The sequence below is a fragment of the Echiichthys vipera genome (genome assembly GCF_963691815.1).
Source record: "Echiichthys vipera genome assembly, chromosome: 19".
NCBI lineage: Eukaryota > Metazoa > Chordata > Actinopteri > Perciformes > Trachinidae > Echiichthys > Echiichthys vipera.
The window spans coordinates 10,842,473-10,867,669 of NC_139844.1; the positions used below are offsets into that span (position 1 = coordinate 10,842,473).

Consider the following 25,197-nt stretch of genomic DNA (forward strand, 5'->3'; position numbering starts at 1 on the left):
CGTCCGTCACATGATCATGTTGGGGGCAAAAACAGGAAATCATTGGTTGTTCAGAGTGAAAGAAGAGTAACAGACGCTTTCGGCCATGTATCTTTACAAACCCAGTTTGTTTTTGGTTTTGTTAGTATTAAATATTTACGTAAACCTAGCGTCTTCAGAGTCACAGAGCCAGTCTGTGAGCCCCGCTGCCGCTCATGTTGCTGTGGTTGACTCGTCCGTGTTGTTTAAACCTGCGGACTCCCTGTCCTCCCTCAACCTGCTGTCCCACTTCCCGGAGGACCTGGAGATCAGCGACTACTGCAGCGACCTGCTCCACATATTCGGACAGCGGTATGTCTCCTGTGTGAACTGCTTGGTGATCGCTGCCCGGCCCGTTAAGGTTTGCCAGAACTGTTACTCCAGTTACGGCAGCTTCATGGACACCTACATGAACATCTCATCAGACCAGGTACGTGCACACGGTCACAAAGTCTTTTTCCTTGTTTCTATCCAGTCCATTTTAATGTAAAGCACTTTGAATGGCCTTGTTGTTGAAAGATGCTGTACAAATGAACTCGCCTTCCCTAGTAGACTGTCTGCCTGCAGGGAGACGACAGGCCGTGTTTTGAGTCACGAGTCTTGTGATGTGACTGACTGGTGGTGACACATTAAAGGAAACACTAGTTCATCTGCTTGACTTGCTTTAAATACCAAACTGAGGATATCCACAATAACATTTTAGATATCTAGAATGAACATTCTGGATATCTGTAGTGTAATTCTTACTAGGAAAAACTTCAATTTCCGATATCTACAATCCAATTGTTACTAGTCATACTTTTAATTTCAGATATCCCAAATTAATTAGAATAAATCATCCCAGGTATCCATAATGTAGTTTTGACTATCCAAAATACATCCTGACTAGTAAAAATGTCATAACAGAAATGTACAACTGCAATTTCCCTAGTAAGAATAACATTATAGATATCTAAAAGTGTAATTTTGGATATCTAGAATGGAAAGCCAAATACCAAGCCCCCACCACAGCGACTTCCTGGTTGATCCAGTACGGAAGTGCCAAAAACTGCAGTTCGTCAAGTGGCCTCAAGGGCCAGGTTTCATAACAGAGCAATTTCTCATTGATTTCCATGTTAAACAGGCCGTTTTCACAGCATAATTAAACCTGTTTAAGGCCTGGTACAAAAAAACATTCTAGTCTGTATGTTTAGGTCACATCTCCATGACAACACTGACGGCTGAATTTTTTTTCTTACCAGGCTAGTTTTTATTTTATTGGAGGTGAAAGTTTATGATTAGGGGAGTGGCCTTTTGAGTGAAAGCTAGCTGCTTGCCCTCACTTCTCGGAGGTATACATCAGCCAGACGGAAGTATCTCCCTCCCCCCAACGTCACATACATGCCCTTTTTTGGCAAGAGGAAATGAGGCAGAGTCTGACAAGATGGCAGCTCCCGTAGGCGAATACGATTGGATCAAGTTGAGAGAACGGACCTCGATATCTGACATGATCATTCTGACCAGTAAGAATGAAAGTTTCACTTGGAGAAATGGTTTCATTGATATCTAAAATGTAATCAGAGATAGAAGTGTGATTTAATTAAATGTTAACACCACTTGCCATAGAAACACCAATTCATCTGCTTGACTTGCTAAGTTAGTCAAATTCGACGAAATTCGATTTGATGATATGGCCAAAACTCTTCTATCCCAATGTAGATCGTTTCATGTCCCGATAACAATACATATCAGGGTATAACATGTTTCTGGCAATTAAATAAATACTTAAAGCGGTGTGAACATTTTTTTTGACATTGCAACAGAACCGTCCATCCATCTATCCATCTTCAACTGCTTGTCCCAATCTGGGTCGCGGGGGGGCTGGAACTGATCCCAGCTGACATCGGTCATGAGGCGGGGTACACCCTGGACAGGACGCCAGTCTATCACATGGCACATAGAGACAAACAGAGACAGACAACCATTCACACTCACACGTGCATGTCTTTGGACTGTGGGAGGAAGCCCGATAACCCACACAGACACGGGGGGAACATGCAAACTCCAGACAGAAGGGCCCCAGCCGGGATTTTCGAACCAGGAACCGTCTTGCTCTGAGGCGACAGTGCTAACCACAGCAACAGAACCAATATAGAAAAATATACGTTGGACCTTTGTACATCGTTTTGATGATATATCTTCATTCTTTATCTCAGTATATCACAATATCTACTCTCGTATGTGAAAGATTGTAAAGATTGATTACAAAACCAAAACTGCAATTTTCAAATTAAATCCACTCAGGTGTTTCAGATAACATTATTGAGAAGTTAAACAATGTATATGTGTATCAATAGGGCTGCACATTAAATCATTTTTTATCAACTTGTGCAATAAACACATTGCAAAAGACACTCAGGGATCTTTTGAGTTAGTTGAAAGAGTATCAGTAGGAAAACTGCACTTTGAAATGTAAGTGTCTTTCTTTTTAAATGATGCCGTTGTGTTTAGTTCAATGTGTTCAGTGAAATCAGATATCCAGTGGCCCTAGTGTCTGGTGTGCCTGCTGTATGATCTAAAGGATTATTTTGACCTTGTTTAAACATCCGTCCGTCATCTCTCAGTACGTCTGGTCACACCTAGGAGCAGGACGGGTCTCCACAACCCGCTTGAGTGAACACTCTGGACCTGATTTTTGTGTGTGTGTGTGTGTGTGTGTGTGTCCTCAGATGGGTCCTGGTAATGTGAGCTGCAGAGACAGCCTTCTGCGCAGTGATAGGCTGATGCTCGTTTTTCTACTGTACAGCAACCTGAAAGACATTTGGATGAAATCCGACTGTGACAGTAAGTCCTCTGTACTGTCGTGATTTTAACCAGACATATTGAAGTATCCAGATTCTGTATGGGTAATAGTACATTTGTTGTGCCTTCGTTTGAACTTCTTCTGACTGGCACACGTACGGGTGTGCATTTGACCACAGAGGTCAGAGTGCAGGGACAAGTAAAGGCAGCATTCAGTTCGGTTGAGTGTTTTTCTTTAGGGGCGCTTTAATTAGAGCGGGCACTGGACACACTGGATGTTGCAGAAATCAAACATGTGATTCTCATTATATTGGATAGACCCATCAGCCATCAGGCTACACAGTATGACCCATAGCAGCTTGTGACTTTATAAGATAATTACATCTGATCTGGTGGATCCTCACACTGAAAAATGATGTAAGGGCTTGATTTTCACACGCCAGATGACTCGTTTTGCTCATTTGTCCACTTATATTGAACAAATAGACCTAACTGTGGGTTGTTTTTACCTTCTGTTGTGTGCAGACTGCGTCACTAAAGGATTCCGGAGCCTGACCAACGACACGCTGTACTACCTGAGCACTCTCAACCAAACTCTCACCTGCTTTGAGAAGCATCAACAGGTGCGCCATAAATTAGGCGATTCTGTCCGTCTGTCTGTACTGACTTTATGCGCACAAGTTAACACTGATGTTTGTTTCTTGACAGGGGAACCAGACTGAGCTGTGCACAGACTGTAAGAACACGTACAAAGGCCTGAATGAGCTGTACGGCAAAATGGAGCTGAATCTGACGATGTGTATTGACATAGAGGATGCGGTATGTATGTCAGAGGATTATAGAACTCCTACTGTATATGAGACATGAAGTGAGTAGGCTTTACCCCCTAGAGGAATCTGTAGACACTTAAGGGCAACCAAAAGAGTCTGCACCAACTTTCAGCTAGTGACAGAGGAAGTGTGATTTTCTTTATGCATTTTTTACATTAATAAGTTGATGTTTAGCCTTGATTATGAAATTAGATGTTCTTTTCCGTGGTTTCGTTTGGTCTTACAGTATCTCATTTGTTGCCGATTTCATATTAGAGGGTGTTGTTGAGTAAAACAGTATCATTGTGTGGCAAAAATGGAAAACTGTACTTTTATCTTTGATTCAGGAATGTGATCAGAAATGCAAGAAATCGCAGAAAAACTTTCTCCTTATGCTCATTATTGTCAACACCTGGAGAATCCCTGAAGACCGTAAACGTTTGAGCACAGAAACAGTGTTGACCCCAAATAAATTGAAGTCAAAAAGCCAACAGGTTTGAGTTATTAGTCATATAATTGTGCCCAGCTGAGGCTTACGTTGCGTTTGGCGCTTTGCCTCGTTTCAGATGAATATGACTCGCAGACTGTGGAGTAAGAACTTCAATTGTTCCTTCCCCCGTGAGGAGACGGTGGCTGTCATGGCCGTGTCCAGCTTCATGCTCTTTCTGCCCATCATCTTCTACTTGAGCAGCTTCCTTCACTCTGAACAAAAGAAACGCAAGCTCATACACCGTGAGTAACCAGCTTAATTCACCCATTGTCACACAGGGAGGTTTTTTGACAGGGTTTTGGGTTCTTTGTGGAGGGAGGAGGGCCGGGTTGACTGACTGTGATACTGGGGTTTGGCTGGGATGGAGGAAGGAGGGTTTGTTTCTAGGTTGTTCTAAAGCATGGTGGGGTTGCCTCCTGCAAACCTCTGGATCATAGACGAGGTTGGAGGATTATTTCTGTGTGTGCACAATTTAAAAACATACATAGAAATTACATAGGGCTTATTTAAATCCTCCACCATAAAACAATTCACAAAGTTATTGAGATTTCAAAATAAACAAAATGCAATCAATAATAGAAGTGATGGTAAACTTATGACTGATGGTAAAATATGTTTGATAGGAACAATGATAAGGAAAGAACAATGATACGTTCGATAAAAAACAAATCTGAGTGTGTTATATGTAAGGAAGTGTGTGAATGTGTGTGTATTTGTGTATGTATTGGGCAGTATTTTTTACTGTATTGACCCCTGAACAGGTAAATTACCTCTGAGTAAAACAAATAAGACATAGACAACCATACATGAGGAAAAACGTTTTTAAAACAGCACTTAAATGCTTTTTTAAGCTTCTTTTGTAACTCTAACGAGAATAATAGAAAAAGTCATTCCATAATTTGGTACCCCCAAATCTTATTGAAAATTGACCTCCTATGAGTGAGAAATTTAGTAGAGTGAAGATGTGATAAGACTCATCTAAGAGCGTTTAAGGCTTACGCTACAGACCTACACTGTTTTTGTGAAACCAGCCGCAGAGGAACATCCTCTGTTGCATCTGACAGTGTAACACCACTTACTGTAAAGGCTCATATATTCTCTTCTAGTCTCTCCATGACTGTCACATCCCCTCGACCACTTCCTATTTTTTCATCTGACTTCATCCGTCTCTCTTTATTTCTGTCACAATACGGCAGTCGTCAGAAGTTGTTTTCACAACTAAATACGACTAAAGACTCTTCTAAATATGTTATATTTTCCTCTTTTTATTGTCATCAACAAGGCATGGTGGTGTGAAATTCTTGTTTTTACTCTTTGGTAACATTGTTGTGAATTGAATTTGCCCACAAATGGAGCGGAAAAGGTAGCTTTATGTGGCAATTCATGGGGGATCTTTATGACACAATACAGTAGAGATCCATGATAATAAAGTGACAATGTTCTTGCACGAGGCCCATTCATTTGACATATGAACCTAGTTCTTTCACTCAAGAGTGACATTTATCATGGCTTTTTTCTAAGGATTATTACGCTTTTTAAAAAACTATTCAACAAACATCTTGTGCTTTAATTTCTAGAATAAAATAAGACAGCAGAAGTACTTTTGGGTGTGTCTGTAGTTAAATGTAAATTCTGTTTCTTCACAGCCAAACGGGCAAAGTCCTACACCACTCTGATGAACATTCAGGACAAACTGAGCTGAAGAGAAGACGGGTGATGGCTCAAATGACTTGTTAGACGTTACAAGCTGGGAGAAGACTTGACTTCTCATCATATTGTGCCTGAGGTTTGAATGTAGCGGACTCAACAACAGCATTCCCTGTTTGTTTTTTCAGGAGGCTGTGATACCGATCAGTATTCAGAGGACTTCAAAGATCGAGATAAAGGAAAGTGAAATTATTTGGGCACATTAAACATTTGCTTTCATATCCTCGAAATAATCTTCACAAAATGTTGTAAATTGTGTTGGAACACATGAAAAACCACAAAGATTCATATTTTTTTTGGATTTTTTTTTTTGTAGCAAAACAAACAACTGCCATCATTTGAGATCAGCTTTATTAACAGCCTGGGTCCTTGTTTACTTCCTGTCAGTTGATATCATTCACATACAGTGGTGGTTAATTAAGCGACTGTTTGAATTAAAGTATACCTATCTTTAAAAACTACTAATCAGATGGTTGTTGATGCTGCTGCACGGATCCTGGCTTCTTCTTCCTTTCAACTCTTTAACCATCTTCTTGTTGTTCAGCGCATCCTGCAGCCTGAAACATTACGCTGTCACTAGAAAGAGTGAGTGGCATGTGTGAGTGTGTGTGTGTGTGTGTGAGAGAGAGAGAGAGAGAGAGAGCAGAATGTGTGTATGTGCTCTATTTATGGGTTGAGAAATGGGCTTTCTGTCTCTAATGTATGTCCAGAAAAGAGCTGCAAAAAAGGAAGCACTTGATGTCCATTAGCGTTGACATGTATCTGCTGTAAGAAGAGGGGGTGCACACCAGTGGGGTGGAGGGGAGTAAATAAAGAAGTAACAAATAATGTAAGAGCACTCCAGCGTACCTCACTGTGATGTTACCTTTTTTCCAGTCACTGTTTTTTGAGGTTGCATAAAGCTTTTAATGTGCTTTGTTGTCATCCGAAATGCATTTGCTGTGAAGTAATGTAAATCTTAAAAATTTTAAATGCATAAGCTCAAATAAATATTTTTATGTCAAACAACCTGCAGATGTGTGCGCTGTAATTTAACCACCGCCTGTTTTGTGCTGATGAGCGTTTTATCTAAAGTGTGGTGGAAAATAACGTATGAAGTGTATTCTTAGGTACAGTATTGCTAAATGATTTTAGATTACTTTATATTTCTTCACTGCATTACAGATGGAAATATTGCAATTTTTACTCCATTTACCTGAAAACTGCAAGTTACATTTCAGATTTGCATCCATCCATTGTAAAATGGGATGAAATTGTATGGATTAAATCTCCCAACGGTATGCTGAGCCCCACATCGACCAGCTACAACGCTTAATGTTTTAAACATGCTTTTACATGGGAAGGGAGACCGGGCACAAGTGTAACATTTGTTTTTAATGCCAGTACTCAAAAAACCCTTGAACTATTTGGATACAAGCAATGTAAGAAGTCAAATGTTATATCTGCCACCACCTTCAGGGGCGAGTGAAACAGCACAACTACTATTTATGAATACCAAGAACCTCAATAAACCCCTAGAAAAAAAAAAATATATATATATATATATATATTATAGTTAAAACAATGTAATGTCCATTGAACACTTCCTTCCAGTTGAATTTACACAGTGTAACAATCATATAATTTGGCTATACAAATATAAAAACTTAAATCAGAGACTTATGACCATGAGCAGAGCTTTTCTGATTGGTGCACTATAAGATGTTGCAGTTGCCCCTGGTCCCCCCTATCTGCACTAATAACTTATTATATCTCCTCTAATAGCTGAAAGGGGCCAATCTGCGTAACTCATACTTCTACTTTACGAACATACATCTCTACTTTGAATGCATCACTTTTACTTTGCGTATCTTAAATCGTGTGGGGACTTTAAGGGTCTAAATACTCCATCACTGTGACTGCTGCAGTTACATTATGTCTTATGAGGCCGTGTTGTATTGTGGATAAATCTGTTTCTCCACACAGTAAAGGTCCTTGTTCTCGGGTTACATGGCCCTGGGTTTCTTGCAACGAGGCTTTTCCTCCGTCATTAGCAGCTAATCTAGATGTGGGATTAAAGATACTTGGCCGAATAATCGCGGCAACACATCCGTTAAACTCCTTTGGCTTTTTGGTCTTATGGAGCGCAGCCACTGCTGGACCATCAGCAGGTCTAAAGAGCATTACGGATATGCCGAGTCATATGATCCGGTTGCGGCCAGCAGAGCGGCTGAAAACACGGGCTTTTGTCATTTGCGCTCCCGCACTGCAAAGTGTGTTGAGCGGCTCGTGTGCGGCGCGGCCCGGAGCTCAAGAATGACAGCTTTGATTCCCGTTAAGCCTCGACGCTTTTCTGAGGCACGCCGGGTCCTTAAAGCGGGGCTGGAAGTCATGAAACACTCCCGGCGAAATGGACCGGAGGCCGCCACGTGAATGAGAGAAGCGATGGGAAAGCACTGGTGGAAGAAGCACTCTGTAAACGTAGTAATACCACAATGTGTTAATACTCGGTTACAAGTAAAAGCCATGCATTCAAAATGTTGAAGTAAAAGTACAAAAGCATTAACATTAATGTACAAAAGTAAAAGTTAGCTACATTAATTATAGCTACAGTAATTATTAATAGATTAATCTAAATATAGGTGGGGTTAATTTTTAATTACTTTATACAATGCTGTGTAGCTTGATCTATAACAATAGCTATATGTTATTTTATATGTTGGTAATATTTCATATTAATAATCTGAACCTGTGAAGGTTGTGGAGTAAAGAGTACAACATATCCTCTGAAATGTAGGGGAGTAGAAGTATAAAGTAGATTCAGATTGAATTACTCAAGTAAAGTACAAAATTGTTCTAAATTACAGTACTTGAGTGAATGTTCTTAGTTACTTTCCAACACTGATCCAGTGATTTACAGTCAGTGGTGACACGTGTAAGTGTTCAGAGTTGAATGTCACTATCTAAAGGATACATAGCCTATAAGTGAAAGTTTGCATCATCAGAGTGCAATAAGCATTGGGAGAACAATGTACTAAGAAGAACTCGTTAAAGAGAATGGATGCATTCAGTGTGTACTGCATATGTTGTATTATAAGATTAATATTATTATTATTCTATATGCTTTAACATGTAGGTCTAAGCAGAGCTCATTCTAAAGCCTCCTTAGATGTTTCTATTCACATTCATCTGAGGGGAAAGTGCTTTTTTTGTACAACTGGAAGTCAGTCATGGATCAATATGTGACATACAGAAGTGTGACGTGGACATTTGAAACAGAAGTGGGAGACCATTTGTGTAGTGATTAAGAATTAGTAACATTTCCATTTGTAGGATAATGAGTGGTGTAATTGTATTTCTTATTTATTTATTTTTAAACACATCAGAGAAATGACTGTTTAAAAATGAGTAGTAGTAGTAGCCTATTTGTTTTACGTCTTTAGACGTGTCTGGATAGGATCTTTAAGTACTGTATACTTGGTGGAAGAATTTAGATAATTTACTTTTGTAAAAGTGTCAAATTAAAAAAATTCTCCGTAACAAGTTAAACATTTAAAATATTACTTAAGTAAAATTACTAAAGCTATGGCAACTAAATGTATTCAAAGTGTCAAAAGTGAAAGTATTCATCTGTTGGGCCCCATGAGTATTTCATTATTATATTATTGGATTATTATTATATATTGAGTCCTTTAATGCTGATGCCGAGCTAATTTTAACCCCTTTACACATTTTTTGCAAAATGCATACTTTTATCAACTATGCATATGCTTTTTATGTAAAATTGTACTGTGAAATGTAACTACAGTTTTGGGGAAATGGAGTAAAAAGCACAATATTCCCCCTGAAATTTAATGGAAAAATTGTACTTGAGTAAATGTACTTAGTTACTTTTCACTAGCTGTTGGGTGATTGTATTTATTACAATGCATAATGTTGTATTGTAGGATCTTTTTATAGATGAATCTGTGCAGTAAACATATCAGCCAAATGGGTAATGGAGTAAAATGTTCAATATTTAAATCTTGAATGCAGTGGAGTAGAAGTTTAAAGTTGCATCATATAGAATTCAAAGAGACATCCAAAGTAGTAGATGAGTAAATGTAGTTACTTCCCATCACTGTTTACTTATATCTTTACCTTACGTCACCCTTTGGATCATTATATCACTGTTTTGAGTCCTGAGAATGGGCATACACCTGACAGGCTTGTGTATGCAGATGCATTTACTCCAATAAAGCAAATAAACACCTTTTGAATAAACGCATTGCTCCTAACTCTCACATTTACAGCTGACCAACACAGATGCTCCATTTGAGCAGTTTGGGTGAGGCTAGTGAGGAAGTTTGAGTTATACTCTGCATTTGTATGTATGATAGTGGCCCCACATGTTTGAGTGTTAACAGGCTTAATTTCCTAATCATCGGCCCCTCATACTTCACCTTGAGAGACAGAGGCAGCTTTTGTTAAAGGTCAGCTTTGCAGTCTTTATTGCATATAAGAAAGACAGGGTTGTTTTTTTGCTGCAAGAAGAACATTTTAACCAATGTGTCAAGTGTGCACACTTTTATATGCTTGAATAGCCACAAAGCTACATTTATTGTTTATGATAGGATGCAACGATAAAGGCGGCTGATTTACCTTCTCACTGAACCGACTGCAGTGCAGCAAAAAAAACAATCCACCAGTAATCATGGCCTAATGCCACACATAATTATTGTACACCTAATCCACTCACAAAGAGCTTTGATAAGCAAAAATGGCTGTGAGAATTATATTACTGTAAGTGTTAGTTTATGTGGAAGAAATTAATATGATTTTGAAAACTGACTCATATCCTGATCTCCACTGATTGCTCTAGTTCTCTGCTGGATTAATGGGGAGAAAATGTGCTGAAGTTCGTATAAGAAGTTTTGTATATGACCACTAGAATCAACAGTTTACGCGCACCTGCTAAATAAATGATCATGGCAGTTGTTGCATATTACTTTACATTCAATGTCGTTGCAAATTTGTCTTTAATTTAGACACGGTAGCATAGAAGTGCCTTCCAGACCCAACATTTCTTCCTGTTTTTATTAATATTTTTTTAAGTAAAGTAGGGTTAGCAAGTTAGCCCTCATCTAAATATCCTAATATAGAGCAGATGTGTGTAGGGTAGCAAATGATCAATTATGTCACACTTTCCACTAAAATGAAAAAAAAAAAATCCTCTACTGAATTCTCACAAGTATTAAAAAAAAAAAATGACACATTGATAAATCCAGACCTTAAAATTGTGCTTTTGAGCTCTCAGCTTCTGTAATGTGTGAAGTCGTTAGTTGACTCCTTAAAAGCTGAAGAGGGAATAAAGCAGGAATTTGTGAGTATGACGGCTGAAGCTAAATGAGGGTTGTTGATGTTTGAGTCGCTAAATGATAGCACAAACCTTTCCTCAGACCTTGTCTGATGAGAAAGGACAACTCTAAGAGACTGGCCTCCACTGCACAGACCTCAAAATCAATTTATTTACTCAAAAAATAATGAAGGCAACATATGAATAGATTTTTCTTCCTGTAATTGCCTTTTTTCTCTCGGCATTTGTGTTTGCCAGTGTCCCTCACTCTCTCTTTATATTTAAAGGTTAAAAACTGTGCAGTTGAACATTCAGAGGCAACAGGGTTCTGTTGGGGGGAAACTGTATTTGCAATAGATTCCCCTAGTAGATGGCAAAAACATACTCCTTTAAGCACAAGTTACCTTGAGACAAGGCCGGTGCATTTCATATTTTGATCGAATAGTAAGGGGATGCTCTTCATGTAGTTTATGAATGTGGCCTTTCTTTGGGGTTTATGTTTATTAAATCTAATTCTTGTTAAATGACTGTTTTGTTCTTTGACAAGGTCGCAACCTTCTGGACTAAAGGCCTTTGAATCCTCTGCAACATCTCATATTACGAAGCAGCGAATGTCTCCTTCGTTATGCCAATATTAAGAAGCTGTTAGTCAGAACTTGAGTCATTATGCAACCCCTCTCCACCACCAACACTCTAAGCTGTCAGTTAGTTAACTGACTGAAGGTCAGTCTTAGATTATACACCTCTCAACCCCTGAGCAATGAATATGATGCTTTGTTGAAGGAGTAAACATATGCCCCTTGGGGTAGGAATTAGCAGACACACACACATGCACCCTCTCTCACAGAGCATAGGCAGAGTGAATGGGGCTTATTATACACCTGCGAGTGGGGTCAAAGTCTGTCAATCCCTAGCTTATGGTATTATAATAGATTATAGAATCACTCTCTAATGGCAGTCATTCAGTTTGTAATCTCTGCAGCTTGATGCAAAAGCACTCAGCGTTCAAACTAAGGGTCTGTTGAAAATAAGGCCTTCTCCTCATTCATCCCTCACTTCCCCCCTTTCACAAAGGTCTTATGACAAGTCAGCTGTTGGTGACATCACAGATGCTGGATCATATGTCAGAAACCTTTGCTGGCTGACTTACATCCCTTGTGGCTCAGCAGCAACTGAGGCCACTCGAGGCCAAAAGAGTGGCGAGGTGCCCCGGGGGGTGAGGGCGAGCATGAGAGCTGCCAACTGGCAGGAAGGGTAGGGGGCACTCCTAAGGGCAGGAACATCTGACCCACGTGTGGGTTTGTTTGTGTGGAAAACAACAGAGTGCCCATCTTGCCATCAGCTTGAGAAGACATTTGTGTAGAGTGTGTGCGCGCGTGTCTGTGTGTGTGTGTGTGTGTGTGAATTATAAAGTCTGGATTTTGTACATGTGAGTTACTGGATTTCTGTTTTTGAACAGCACATATGAGAGAGAGAGCGAAAGAAAGAGAGAGAGAGAGAGAAAGAGAGAGAGAGAGAGCGAGAGAGAGAGAGAGAGAGAGAGGGAGAGAGACATCAGCGCCACCTACAGTCAGTTTTTGAATAAAACATTACATTTCAGCTCATAAACATTTGCCTATTTTTTGTGTGTGTTTGTAAGGCCCATTCACATGCATCTTACGTCACTCTAATGAGTCTTATTGCCCAGTGCTATTTAAAAAATACTAGTGCCTGAATAAAAATAACATCCCAATAACTAAGACTTCTTTGTGTGTTCAACAACAATATTTGAAACTTGCATTTACACTTTGTCCACACATGTTTATGTGCCTTTTCAATATTCTTAAAGGCCATCATGGAACTAATGTCAAAAGTGTCAAAAAAAAAATTCCAAAGCTTTCCAGAAAAGATTTCCAGAAGCTTTCCAGAAAAGATTGGTGCTGTGCAGACAGTGCAGAACTTGCCTTGTTTTACAGGACTTAAAACCACTCAGAGGTTTGGAAACAGGATGCAGCCACTAGATGGTAGCATCAAGCCATATGTGATATATCAATGATCGGACAACTACAGATAATACTGCACAGTTAACATTTGATCTATATGTTGGTGTATACTTGTGTTTAAGGTTGAACCTACGTTTATGTGATTGAATGTATAATCCCTGCTTTGCCCCCATTCTGTATTGGCGGATCAGCAATGCATGTGCCGGTGGACTTTCATTCAAATTCAAAAATAATTTAAAAAATGTATTACTTTTGAATTTAAAATACAAAGCCATTATAACAATTTTTTACCAATACTACTACCAATATGGTGTAAAACAACAACAACAAAAAACGGGTCAGGGTTACTGAGCATTGACAGTGAAACATAAATACTTTATATATTGATCTTTTTTGTTGTTTATATAACAACAAAATGCACATGACATTGAAGTTCGGAGCTTACCTGGGGCACTTGAAGGCAGCATTCGTCCCTCTGGTGGGCTTGTCGCCATAGCAACGTTTACCAAACACCACAAACCTGCTAACGTTAACGTTACTGTGGTCTTCATCATCACAGTATTTAACAGTTGTATCTGTCAGTAACACAGCAGACCCTTAAAACTGCAGAGAAAGACCCAGGGGAGGCGCATTAACGCTCTGTGATGTCCGAAAATCAAGAGGATAAAACCGGGTAAATTGGCTAACGTTAACCCTAACGGCGTGTAAAAGCAGCCTAACGTTAGCTAACTTAACCTAATTTATGTTTCATGCTAACGTTACATGAACTGTTTGTAGCATAATACTGCTAATGTTAATAATAATAATAATAATAATAATAATAACAATGATAATATGGTTTACATTGGTGTAAGAAGTACTCAGAGGAGTTACTTAAGTAAAAGTGATAATACCACGCTGTAGAAATACCACTGCATTCAAATGCTAACGTTACTTAAGTAAAAGTAATAATACCACGCTGTAGAAATACTCCTGCATTCAAATGCTAACGTTACTTAAGTAAAAGTAATAATACCACGCTGTAGAAATACTCCTGCATTCAAATGCTAACGTTACTTAAGTAAAAGTAATAATACCACGCTGTAGAAATACTCCTGCATTCAAATGCTAACGTTACTTAAGTAAAAGTAATAATACCACGCTGTAGAAATACTCCTGCATTCAAATGCTAACGTTACTTAAGTAAAAGTAATAATACCACGCTGTAGAAATACTCCTGCAGTCAAATGCTAACGTTACTGAAGTAAAAGTAATAATACCACGCTGTAGAAATACTCCTGCATTCAAATGCTAACGTTACTTAAGTAAAAGTAATAATACCACGCTGTAGAAATACTCCTGCAGTCAAATGCTAACGTTACTTAAGTAAAAGTAATAATACCACGCTGTAGAAATACTCCTGCATTCAAATGCTAACGTTACTTAAGTAAAAGTAATAATACCACGCTGTAGAAATACCCCTGCATTCAAATGCTAACGTTACTTAAGTAAAAGTAATAATACCACGCTGTAGAAATACTCCTGCATTCAAATGCTAACGTTACTTAAGTAAAAGTAATAATACCACGCTGTAGAAATACCCCTGCATTCAAATGCTAACGTTACTTAAGTAAAAGTAATAATACCACGCTGTAGAAATACTCCTGCATTCAAATGCTAACGTTACTTAAGTAAAAGTAATAATACCGCGCTGTAGAAATACCCCTGCATTCAAATGCTAACGTTACTTAAGTAAAAGTACACAAGTATTAGCATTAAAATGTGCCTAAAGTGTAAAAAGTACTCATTATGCAGCATGGCCCATTTAAAAATATTAGGTTATAATAAATCACTTATGGTTTCCTACAATTCAGACACTGCCGTTTCTATCCGTTTCATCATGCTTAGTGTTTGTTTGAATACAACTGCTGTCATCTGTACATCTTCAGGGTCTCCACACAGGAGGTAGAAGCAGACCCCAGTGTGGAGGTCCATGAGACGTCCAATGAGGATCCCTGGGAGATCCAGCCTGAGGAGGAGGAAGAGGAGGAGGAAAGTGAAGAGGTTAGTTTAGGTTTATTTTCCAAACTCTATGTGTCCATGTCCTTTCTACAGGTACATCATTCATCAATATATTCAAAATTCATCATTTTAATTATGATGAATGAGTTATGTTCCCCTGCGACCGCCTGCAACACTGGTTATAGATAAAATTATTAATCTCGAGTATTCATTTTACGTCATTTAATTTCAAGAAGGATGATGTCAAATGACACAAAGCTACAAATATGTCAAGCACAATCCAATGAAGTCGAAGATTTGCAGTATCTCCATTGTGATCCTTGATGTAAAGATAGCACAAATACCAATGAAGCAACGCAATAAATAACTATATCATCAATAAACTCCCACCAAATCAGACATCCAGAACATAAATCACTAGTAGGATAATAAGCGTTCACTTCAATGTTCCCCATAAGGAATAATTTGACATCTAAAAAATTGTGTGGTTGTTATTTCAATATGCAGGTGCCTTGGGCCTTTTAATGTTTAAATATTTTTGCTTGATAAGAACTGAAAACACTGTTTGTCTGTTCTTTAAACCACATCTTACATCAGAAGGAGTTTGTAAATTAGTCTAGATTTTGCTTTCAATATAAACATAACACTGATGCTTTAACAAGACCTTGATAGGATTGTTTATGACAATGATACCACCATACTTTTCATGATCACCAAAAATGGTGATGTGTCAGTCAAAAATGGCCACTGGTTTATATTATTGTGTACTCAGAAATAAACTGTCCTCTTTTATGTTAGCTTTTCTCTCCACAGAGATTGATCAATATGCAGAGAGATCTGACTACATTAGTGACCAACATCCAAACGGCAGCTGATGCCAAAGAGTCAATGCGAAGGACAGAGTTGGAGGAAGCTCGCAGAATTAGGTAATTTTATTTTTAAATTCACTATTATCCCCTTTAACACTAACTTTCCTTCGTCCTAAGCCAACACCCCTACCACATAGATTCTATACTTTAAAAAAAACCTGAGGGACAGTTTCATTTTCTACATCCTCCACACCATCCTTACCCTTTAGTCTTTCTTCCTTCCTGTTTGCCACCATGTTTGTCCTTATTCAGGTTGGAGCAGCTGGAGAATGATGTAAAATCCAGCCAGAAAATATTTGAGGAGATCAACAGCAAGTGGTTGACAGCTACGCAGAAAGTCATCCCTCAGGAGCTCCAGGAGGCCCTGAACAACCAGCAGCAGTTATGTACCGCAATCATAGAAGACAAGAAAAAACTCATAAATGACCTGCAACAGGTACATCTATCTATCTACCTACCTATCTATCTATCTATCTATCTATCTATCTATCTATCTATCTATCTATCTATCTATCTATCTATCTATCTATCTATCTATCTATCTATCTATCTATCTTTCTATCTATCTATCTATCTATCTATCTATCTATCTATCTATCTATCTATCTATCTATCTATCTATCTATCTATCTATCTATCTATCTATCTATCTATCTATCTATCTATCTACCTACCTACCTACCTACCTACCTACCTACCTACCTACCTACCTACCTACCTACCTACCTACCTATCTATCTATCTATCTATCTATCTATCTATCTATCTATCTATCTATCTATCTATCTATCTATCTATCTATCTATCTATTTATCTATCTATCTATCTATCTATTTATCTATCTATCTATCTATCCATCCATCTGTACAGGAGCTGAAGGTTGAAGATGATCGATTTGTGAAGGACTTGAGGAAGCAGGCAGAGGAGCTGGACCTGGTGATGGAGAGGATGGAGGACCAGATCCAAACCCTGACAAAGGCCTACAGGGAGGAGGTGACCCAGATTGAGGTAGGGCTCAGATCTGTGTCAAGTTTCAAAGCAGCTTTAAATCATTTGTAGCCTCCATTTGAATCTGCAAAAGGAGGATGGTGCGCATTGCATCAGTGGGCAACAGGGAATTCATTCATTGTCCTGATTTAATTCACAGTATTGTCTTAACCTGGCTAGCAGCGTAGCTTTATGGATGGCAATGATTTTTTTTTCATAGATCTTTTAAACAACTTCAGACCTGCTCAAAACTACCAAACATTCAATCTTTTTCAGGATTTTAACCCTTTAAATGCCATATTATATTATTAATAATAGTTTGAGTGATTTTTCACAAAAGAAATACGAAATATGAAATATTTTCCATATAATGACTAGCAGGAAGGGGAAACTTTTTCTGGTGATTGGAGTCTTGGATTTGTCAAAGTTTGGCATAAAAAAACAACTGATTGCATTAGTATTTTTATGCAGTTCAAGATACTGACTCTGGACACCTCCATGGCTAAAAACCCCCGCACACAAAAGCTGCTATAAAATCCTCATACATCAATATTTTTTCTGAATTTTCTTGCTTGAATCTCTTACTCAACTTCCCAACAGCCCTGATCAAAATGATCAAATATTCAATCATTTTCAGGATTTTATCCATTTAAATGCCAGTTTAATTATTTCAAGTTTAAATTGTTTATTTAAAAAAAACCCTGAAAACATGAATTATTTTCCATATAATGAATAGTAGGGAGATAAAACTTTGCTGTTGATAAGAGTCTTGGATTAGTCAAAATATAATGGCAGTGAGATTTAAAAAATGTAGTTATAATGGAAGTCAATGAGCCACAGAGATGTCCAGAGTCAGTATCTTCAACCACATAAAAATACTCATGCGATTAAATCAATCTTTTTTTTGCTAATCTTTGACAAACCCAAGACTCTAATCACCATCAAGGTTTCATCTCCCTACTGTTTATTATATGGAAAATATTTCATATTTTGTGTTTTATAAATTAATATATATTCATAATACAACTTTAAATTATTGGCATAACTGGCATTTAAAGGGTTAAAATTCTGAAAATGATTGAATGTTTGGTAGTCTTGAGCAGGTTTGAAGTTGTTTAAGAGATTTATGAGAAGAAAAATCTGAAAAAAAATCATTGCCATCTACGCTGCTAACTACGTTAAGACATTTTCAGCCATGAAGGTGTCCAGAGTCAGTATCTTGAACTTCATAAAAAATATTTATTCAATCAAATAATTTATTTGACTAATCTTTGACAAATCCAAGACTCTAATCACCAGCACAGTTTTATTTATTTATCTATTTATTATATGGAAAATATTTCATATTTTGTGTTTTTTTTTTAGGATAAATCACTAAAACTTAAAATAATAAAACTGTCATTTAAAGGGTGAAAATCCTGAACACGATTGAATATTTGGTTGTTTCGAGCAGGTTTGAAATTGTTTAAGAGATTTTTTTATTTTTTTTAAAAATCTGAAAAAAATATTGATATATGATCATTTTATATGTTTTGTCACAAAATGTTTTGTGCGTGGACATTTTCAGCCACGAAGGTGTCCAAAGTAAGCAAAATGCAGAACTAGAGTATAAAAGACATGTCAGAGAAAAAGACATTGGATTTCACAAATTTGGCTAAAAACAAGAGTTCTTACCAAAAATGATGCCACAAGCTGTAACACAGCCAAAATGATTACAAAATTAAAAAAAACGTCCTTTTTGCCCGAGAGAGGCATAAGGGTTAAGACTGTTAACATAATATCATCCGGCGGGTTAGCATTATCATTCTGACCATGTCGTGCCAAAGTTAGCAGTTAGCGTAAAGCAGCGATGGGTTGCTTGCATGGTGTAGACTCTAGTCTTGCTTATACCACTGCTGTAATTGCCACTAATCGTTGCACTGTTGTTTGCAGAGAGTTTATGAGCTGGAATGCGACATCTTACTTAAAACAGACAAGACGGAATTGGATCAACACATACAGGAACTTTGGGACAAAGAGGTCAGGAAAACTGAACTGAAAACTGAACTATCAGCCTTCTCTCCACTTAATTCATATCGTACATCTTCTATATATATATATATAAATCTCAACTCTGATTTAATGATATCTAATCTATTTCTAGCTGGAGAGGCTGACGCAGAGGAAGACGATAGTGGAGGAATATGAGACGAAAATTCACAATCTGATGTTGGAGACTACTGACAAGTACAGTCTCTCCGAGACAGAAAGGAATGCAAAGTTTCAGGTTTGTACATCTAGGTATTTAGAAGAAGACATACTTTCATTTGTGGAGGGAAATTATTATTATTTCTATAATGATAATAATGATAATTATTATTATTATTATTATTATTATTATTATTATCTACATGCCTGAATGGAGAGATGTTAGAGCGTGAGGGTTGCTCAGGGACAGGCATCCCGAGCAGTTGGGGGTGCAGTATCCAGGTGATGAACTGGCACCTCTCCATTAAGCAGTCTACACTCTTGTCCGTACAGCAACCGCTCAAGCCAAGTCTCCACAGTCTGAGCTACTGCAACCCCTGTAATAGAAAATTGCTCCTGAAGAACCCATCATTTTCATTTGATGTTATTTCGTTTCAAACATTTCACCATTTGACAAACAAAAGGCAAGTGTTAAGAGGCCCTAAATTGCATTCTTGCCTCTGCAGGTTCTGGAGAGAGAGCATCAGCGGATAAAGGCCGTCCACAAGCTCTCGAAGCTAAAACAAGTGGAGCAAAAGCAGATGATAGCAGGACACCGCTTCAACCTGACCAGTATGAAGAGCAGGGCCATTAGGTAGTACAGATTTTCTCTCAGACACACACGCACACACACAAAGTTACATTTAATTCACTCTCTGCTCCTCTAATTGTGTTTCAGTCTGCGGACAGAGATAAAAAACCTCAGGAGTAAGTATTTCTGTCAGGAGAAACAGTTTTCAAAGAAGTGCCGGTATTTGTCGGAGGACTACAAACGCAACTTGCAGCAATATGAACGCGTGCAAGAGAAAATGAAGTGAGTCATAATGATCAGATAATCAGCTTAAAGCAACACTCACACACTTCATGACTGACTCTTTTTTCTTCATATCTTCATTCCTCCTTCACTTCACGCAGGCACTTTGCCATCGCTGATGACAGAAAATATAAGGAGATGTGGCTAATGATTGAAGCAGAGCTGAAGCAACTAGTTGAGAGGGTTTTGGTCATCGACTCGCTGATCTGCAAGCAGCACCTTGGTCTAGCCTGGGAGCGACCTCCTATGGAGTTCATGGAGCGCTCTGGTCCCATCCAGCCTCAGAAAGAGGCCCGGAGGCCCACTCACCAGGCTGCCACTCAGCTGTTTCACACCGGGCAGCCTTTACAGTGTAGTCAGAGGACGATGAACCTCCCAGTTGGACCTACTCTGGAGACTGACACTGAGAGCACAGACATGGACAACTACAAGGAAGGGACAGCGGAGCAGAGTGAGAGCGGTGCAGAGGTGGAGGAAGGAAAACTCTCAATGGAGACATTGAAGAAAGTGATGGAGCTGCTATGTGATGAGGCGGTGAGAAACAGGAAAAGACAAGAAGTTGACACATTTTTTGATAATCAGAAATATATTTATATAATAACAAATTTATTTATTTATGTAATCACGTGTCTGAATGAAACATTTTAGGAAATACACATCATTCCTTAAAGTGAGATAAAGATACGATGAAAAGGTCAATACAACTCTCCCAGCAGGAAGTCATTTCTGCCAGCCAAGAAATAGTCTGGCACATAACACAACATGCTGTTGTTGTGAAAACTTTGATTTTTGTACAGATAAAACAAACAAGATGCAATGTGTTAATTTGTGGGCTCCACACATGTTGGTTGGAGAGTTTTGTTGTCTTTGGTCGGAACCAGGCTAGCTGATTCCCCTGTTTCAATTCTGTATGCTATGCTAAGCTAAAATCAGCAAGGCTAAGTTATAACCTTGCTTTAAATTTTCCACACAGACATGATCAATCTTCTCATCTTACTCTAAGCAAAAAACAAATATTTCCTAAAATGTTGAACTTTTAACGGATAGTTATACTATTTTTAGTAGCAGTCTAAAAGCAGTCAGGGGCCCGTATAAATGCTGTTACAGGTTCTGGCTGCTCTAATAATTCTATTCAATCATTTTTGACATTATGAAACAGGCATCTTCAACCAAAAGTTTTTTATTCCTTCTTTCTTAGGGCTTCCTGATGGAGGGTAAACTCCTGAACCTGCTGGCTTCCCTGGAGAAAGAAGAGCAGACCGTTGTGAAGCTGGGCTCTCTCCTTCAGGTGAGTTTATGTAGTCGAATGCATCAGTTCATGTTGGGCTGTATGGAGCAAATACTAAACCAGATATCTTGTTTTCTCGTACAGTCTTTTGGCATCGAAGAGGAGGATGTGCCCAAGTTGGCTCATTTCTTATTAAAGTACAAACATCAGCAGAGGGAGCAGGCGGTGAGGAGAGACAGAGATGAGGACTGCAGGGAATGCTTGTGCAAAATATGGCCTAGAGTCTTTGACAAACAAGATGATTGGAATCAAACAATTACTCTTTGTGTGTTTTGTCTGTCTGCAGGATGGTTATCATGAGACTGGTGAATCCACTAACAGGGCAGAGAAAGCAGAGACCACGTCTATGACTCATCTGACCTCTGAACTCATTGATCCTAACCATGTTGTGCCTGCTCTAAAACAGTTTCTCCAGCAGCATATGAGGTCCAGGTGAGATCACATTTACATGAATTTAAACTATTTATTTGTGAGCACTGGATTACTCTCCATCATGTACCGTATATTTCCAGTCCAACAGAGGCTGTGGTATGGTTGTCATTTGGACTGTCTGTGAGATTTGAACATGGAATTATAGCTACGTCCGCACCATAGACATGTATAAAAAAATGGACGTAGCGTCTTCGTTGAGGTCTGTTCTCTCAACTTGATCCAATCGTACTCGCCTACGGGAGTCGCCATCTTGTCAGACTTTGACTCAGCTTTATTTCCTCTTACCAAAAAAGGGCATTGATGTGACGTTGGGGGGAGGGAGATGTGTCCGTCTGGCTTACGTATACCTCCGGGGAGATGTGAAGGCCAGGGGCTAGCTGTCACTCAAGAAACTGCACCCCTAATTATTCATAAACTTTAACCTTCAATAAAATGAAAACTAGCCTGGTACAAAAAAATTCTCCCCCCTCATTGTTGTCATGGAGATATGACCTAAGCATACAGACCAGATTGTTTTTTGTACCAGGCCTTAAATAAATTGAATTATGCTGTGAAAACAGCCTGTTTAACATGGGGGTCAATGGGAAACAGCTCTATTATGAAACCTGCCCCTAGTGGACACTCGGAGAACTGCAGTTTTTGGGCACTGGATCAACCAGGAAGTCGCTTTGATTGGGGCTTGGTCCGCACTACTACGTTTTAGTTTTAAAATGCATGTTTTTGCCTGGCGTCCAAACTACTTTGGCGTTTCTGAGCCCCTAAAACGGTGAAGTTTGTCCATGCTGCTGACATTGTTTTCATTTGAAAACGCCGGTGTTGCGTTTTAGTCTGAACTAGTGGAAATGGAGATCTTTTGAAACGATGACACTTGCGTTCGCTTCCTGATTGGGCCTTCGTAACAGTCACTGTCAGAAGATTTCCTTCTTGTGTGGATGCTGCTTTCCCTTTGCCATGACTTCCTCCGGCGATGTATAATACTTTCCGTACTGCTCTAATGTGTCATCGTATTTGCTTTACAAGTACTCCCTTATACTCATGTGTTACTTTCAGTAACATTTTTTCCTCATCATCGGTCCAAGCAATGAGATCTTTTTTTCCTCCATTGCTGTTCTTTCTCGATTGTATTCACTTTATTTTCAACCACAGAGTAACATCGGGCAATCTGTCTCCTGTTTGCACAAGCACGCACATACCCAGTGTACCAGAATGGCCACATAATGTTTGTTTACAGATGTGTTAATATGGACAGAGGTTATTACTGATTATGTAATACAATAGTCTTTCTCTGTGAACATGTGATGCTAATGTGTTCCTGGTGCTTTCTAAGGGAGAGCTCAGCCGATCACCATCACAGTTTTCCTGTAGAAGCCCGGGATACTATAGAGGATGAAGCCTACTGGGAGAGTATGGGCAATATAATCTCTGAGGACAAGTTGAAACTCTGGGACGCTGCCGAGATCACACTAAAGCAGTACCAGTAAGTAATGAACACACTCATACACACACAAACAAAGCAAACATCCATCCCTACTCAAGTGTTTGTTTGTTTGTTTGTTTGTTTGTTCCCAGGGCGGTCCTGACAGAGATCTCTGAACTCATCCCTGAGACTCAGAGTCTGAAGAAGCAGAACACAGAGCTGCGGATGTTGCTGCAACAGTCTCTAAACTCAAGCGTATGTGTATGTGTTCATGTCTCTGCTATAGTTTTCTTGTCACACTATTTTCCAGATGAGGATTAATGAACTTTCCAAACAACATTTTAGAAAGAAACACATTACATACTGTAAAGTAATATGCATAATACAAATGTGTGATGAAGTATTTCTTAAATTTTACAAATTAATTGTATTAGATGAAGTCAATCGACAGAAAAGTATTTCAGCAAATGATTCTGACTATTTAAATATTTGTTTCAAGTAAATATGCCATGATTCTGCTGGTCTGAAAATCTTCTGCTTTTCTTTGTCACATTTCAGTAGCAAATTGGAAGTCTGGGGTTTTTTAGTTGGGCGAAACAAACAGACATTTATCACTATTTCAAGAGACCATTAGATTAATTAAGAAAATAGTTGACAGATTAAACAATAAACAAATAATTGTAAGTGGCATCTCTAGTGTTATATTGCTTTAATGAATCTGATAATCCAGAAAATAAAGCTGATCTGGCAGAAATGAATGTGCTCCTTCTCTAATATGGTCCATCTGACATCTGATTCTCTGACAGGTCAGCACAGAGCCAGAGATGCCGTGATCCAAACTCAACTCAGAATCAGCAGCACTGCGACAGTGTGTGGAATAATCATATGATGTGTAAAAGGATTTATATGCACTGTAAAATAAAGCACCGATTAAATCATGTTGTGGTTGCAGTTTTTATTTTTACAGCCTCGCACAAGAGGAAAAACACAAAGTACAACACAGGGGTTTTATCCAGCAGCATCAAAGAGCTTGTGGCTGAGCTCTGAAGGGAGAGAGTAGAAGAGGAGAGCCAGGAAGAGCAGAGCCAGCACAGCAGCCAGCAGCAGCGCACAGTGCAGCCTGTAGTGCCTCCAGGCCAGGATACACGCCGTCCTCACCGGGCTCAGCAGCCACGACATGCTGGTACTGGGACGACTGCACACAGATTCAGAGATCACAGCAATCATTCTGTTTCCACGTACAGAGCACTGAAGAATAGGTCATTTAAAGGAAAATGATTGATATGGAAGTAACTTACATTCGCTCTCTCTCTTTTGTGCACGAAATTCACAAATGTTTCTTTTAATCAAGTGTATTTGTATTTCAACCATTCAATGCTGAGTAAAACCAAGAGTCACATAGAAAAGGCATAATTAAAACAAGAGAGTAGATACATCTATATACGTATATTATGACCTTTTTCATGATATTTATATTACATACTATATTATGTATTTTTTATTGCTTTTTCATCACATACTATACTATGACTTTTTTAGCTACGTTTCTTTCATCCTTCCTTTTTTTTAATTAACTTTTTTTAAACAAAATATGCCATGACTATTTTTTTTCCGACATACTATACCATGATTTTTTTTTGGAAAGACATGCCATGACTGCTTTAGACAGGCTGTCCTATGACTGATTTAAGCATTTATTTGGACATTATATATTTTTCAAAATACTATACTATGACTGATTTAAGCATTTTTGGGACATGTCTATAAACAAAAAATCCTCCATAAAGTAGTGTTCTTATAAAGAAATAGGCCCTACTGCCCGGCGGTTGCTAGGGAACGTACTATCTTGAGTTAACCTAGCCTGTTGCTGCCCCGTTAGCTCAAGTTTCTCAAACTAAATAAATATGACACATATAAACACCAAACTGCTTTCAGTTTGTACATGTTAATGACAAATCCTTCATGCACACTAAAGTCAGTCACGGAGTTCCACAAGGTTCTGTCCTTGGACTGATTCTATTCACCTTACATGTGCATCTCTTAGGAAATATTATAAGGAAGC

The 25,197-nt window shown here is 38.6% G+C and overlaps 2 protein-coding genes across 3 annotated transcripts; both read left to right on the plus strand.

Moving 5' to 3' along the window:
• The first annotated feature begins 55 nt into the window (after positions 1 to 55).
• On the plus strand, positions 56 to 6,781 carry ostm1 (osteoclastogenesis associated transmembrane protein 1). 2 transcript variants are annotated; one of them, XM_083934348.1, is made up of 7 exons: positions 56 to 448; positions 2,727 to 2,841; positions 3,325 to 3,422; positions 3,508 to 3,618; positions 4,175 to 4,340; positions 5,745 to 5,811; positions 5,934 to 6,781. In XM_083934348.1, exons 1-6 carry the CDS (start codon positions 86 to 88, stop codon positions 5,798 to 5,800), a joined length of 909 nt encoding a protein of 302 aa, XP_083790474.1. In that variant the 5' UTR covers positions 56 to 85; the 3' UTR covers positions 5,801 to 5,811; positions 5,934 to 6,781. The 2 variants fall into 2 exon arrangements, with proteins under 2 accessions (XP_083790474.1, XP_083790473.1); XM_083934347.1 differs by having other exon boundaries at positions 5,745 to 6,781.
• A 1,142-nt stretch (positions 6,782 to 7,923) lies between these two features.
• drc1 (dynein regulatory complex subunit 1 homolog (Chlamydomonas)) lies at positions 7,924 to 23,968 on the plus strand (the record flags this gene model as incomplete). Its single annotated transcript, XM_083934572.1, has 17 exons — positions 7,924 to 8,213; positions 12,194 to 12,373; positions 15,030 to 15,144; positions 15,916 to 16,028; positions 16,224 to 16,407; positions 16,842 to 16,979; positions 18,891 to 18,977; positions 19,102 to 19,224; positions 19,652 to 19,779; positions 19,864 to 19,998; positions 20,100 to 20,532; positions 21,197 to 21,286; positions 21,371 to 21,451; positions 21,573 to 21,718; positions 23,046 to 23,195; positions 23,288 to 23,390; positions 23,942 to 23,968. 17 exons carry the CDS (start codon positions 7,924 to 7,926, stop codon positions 23,966 to 23,968), a joined length of 2,523 nt encoding a protein of 840 aa, XP_083790698.1.
• Between the last annotated feature and the right edge of the window lie 1,229 nt (positions 23,969 to 25,197).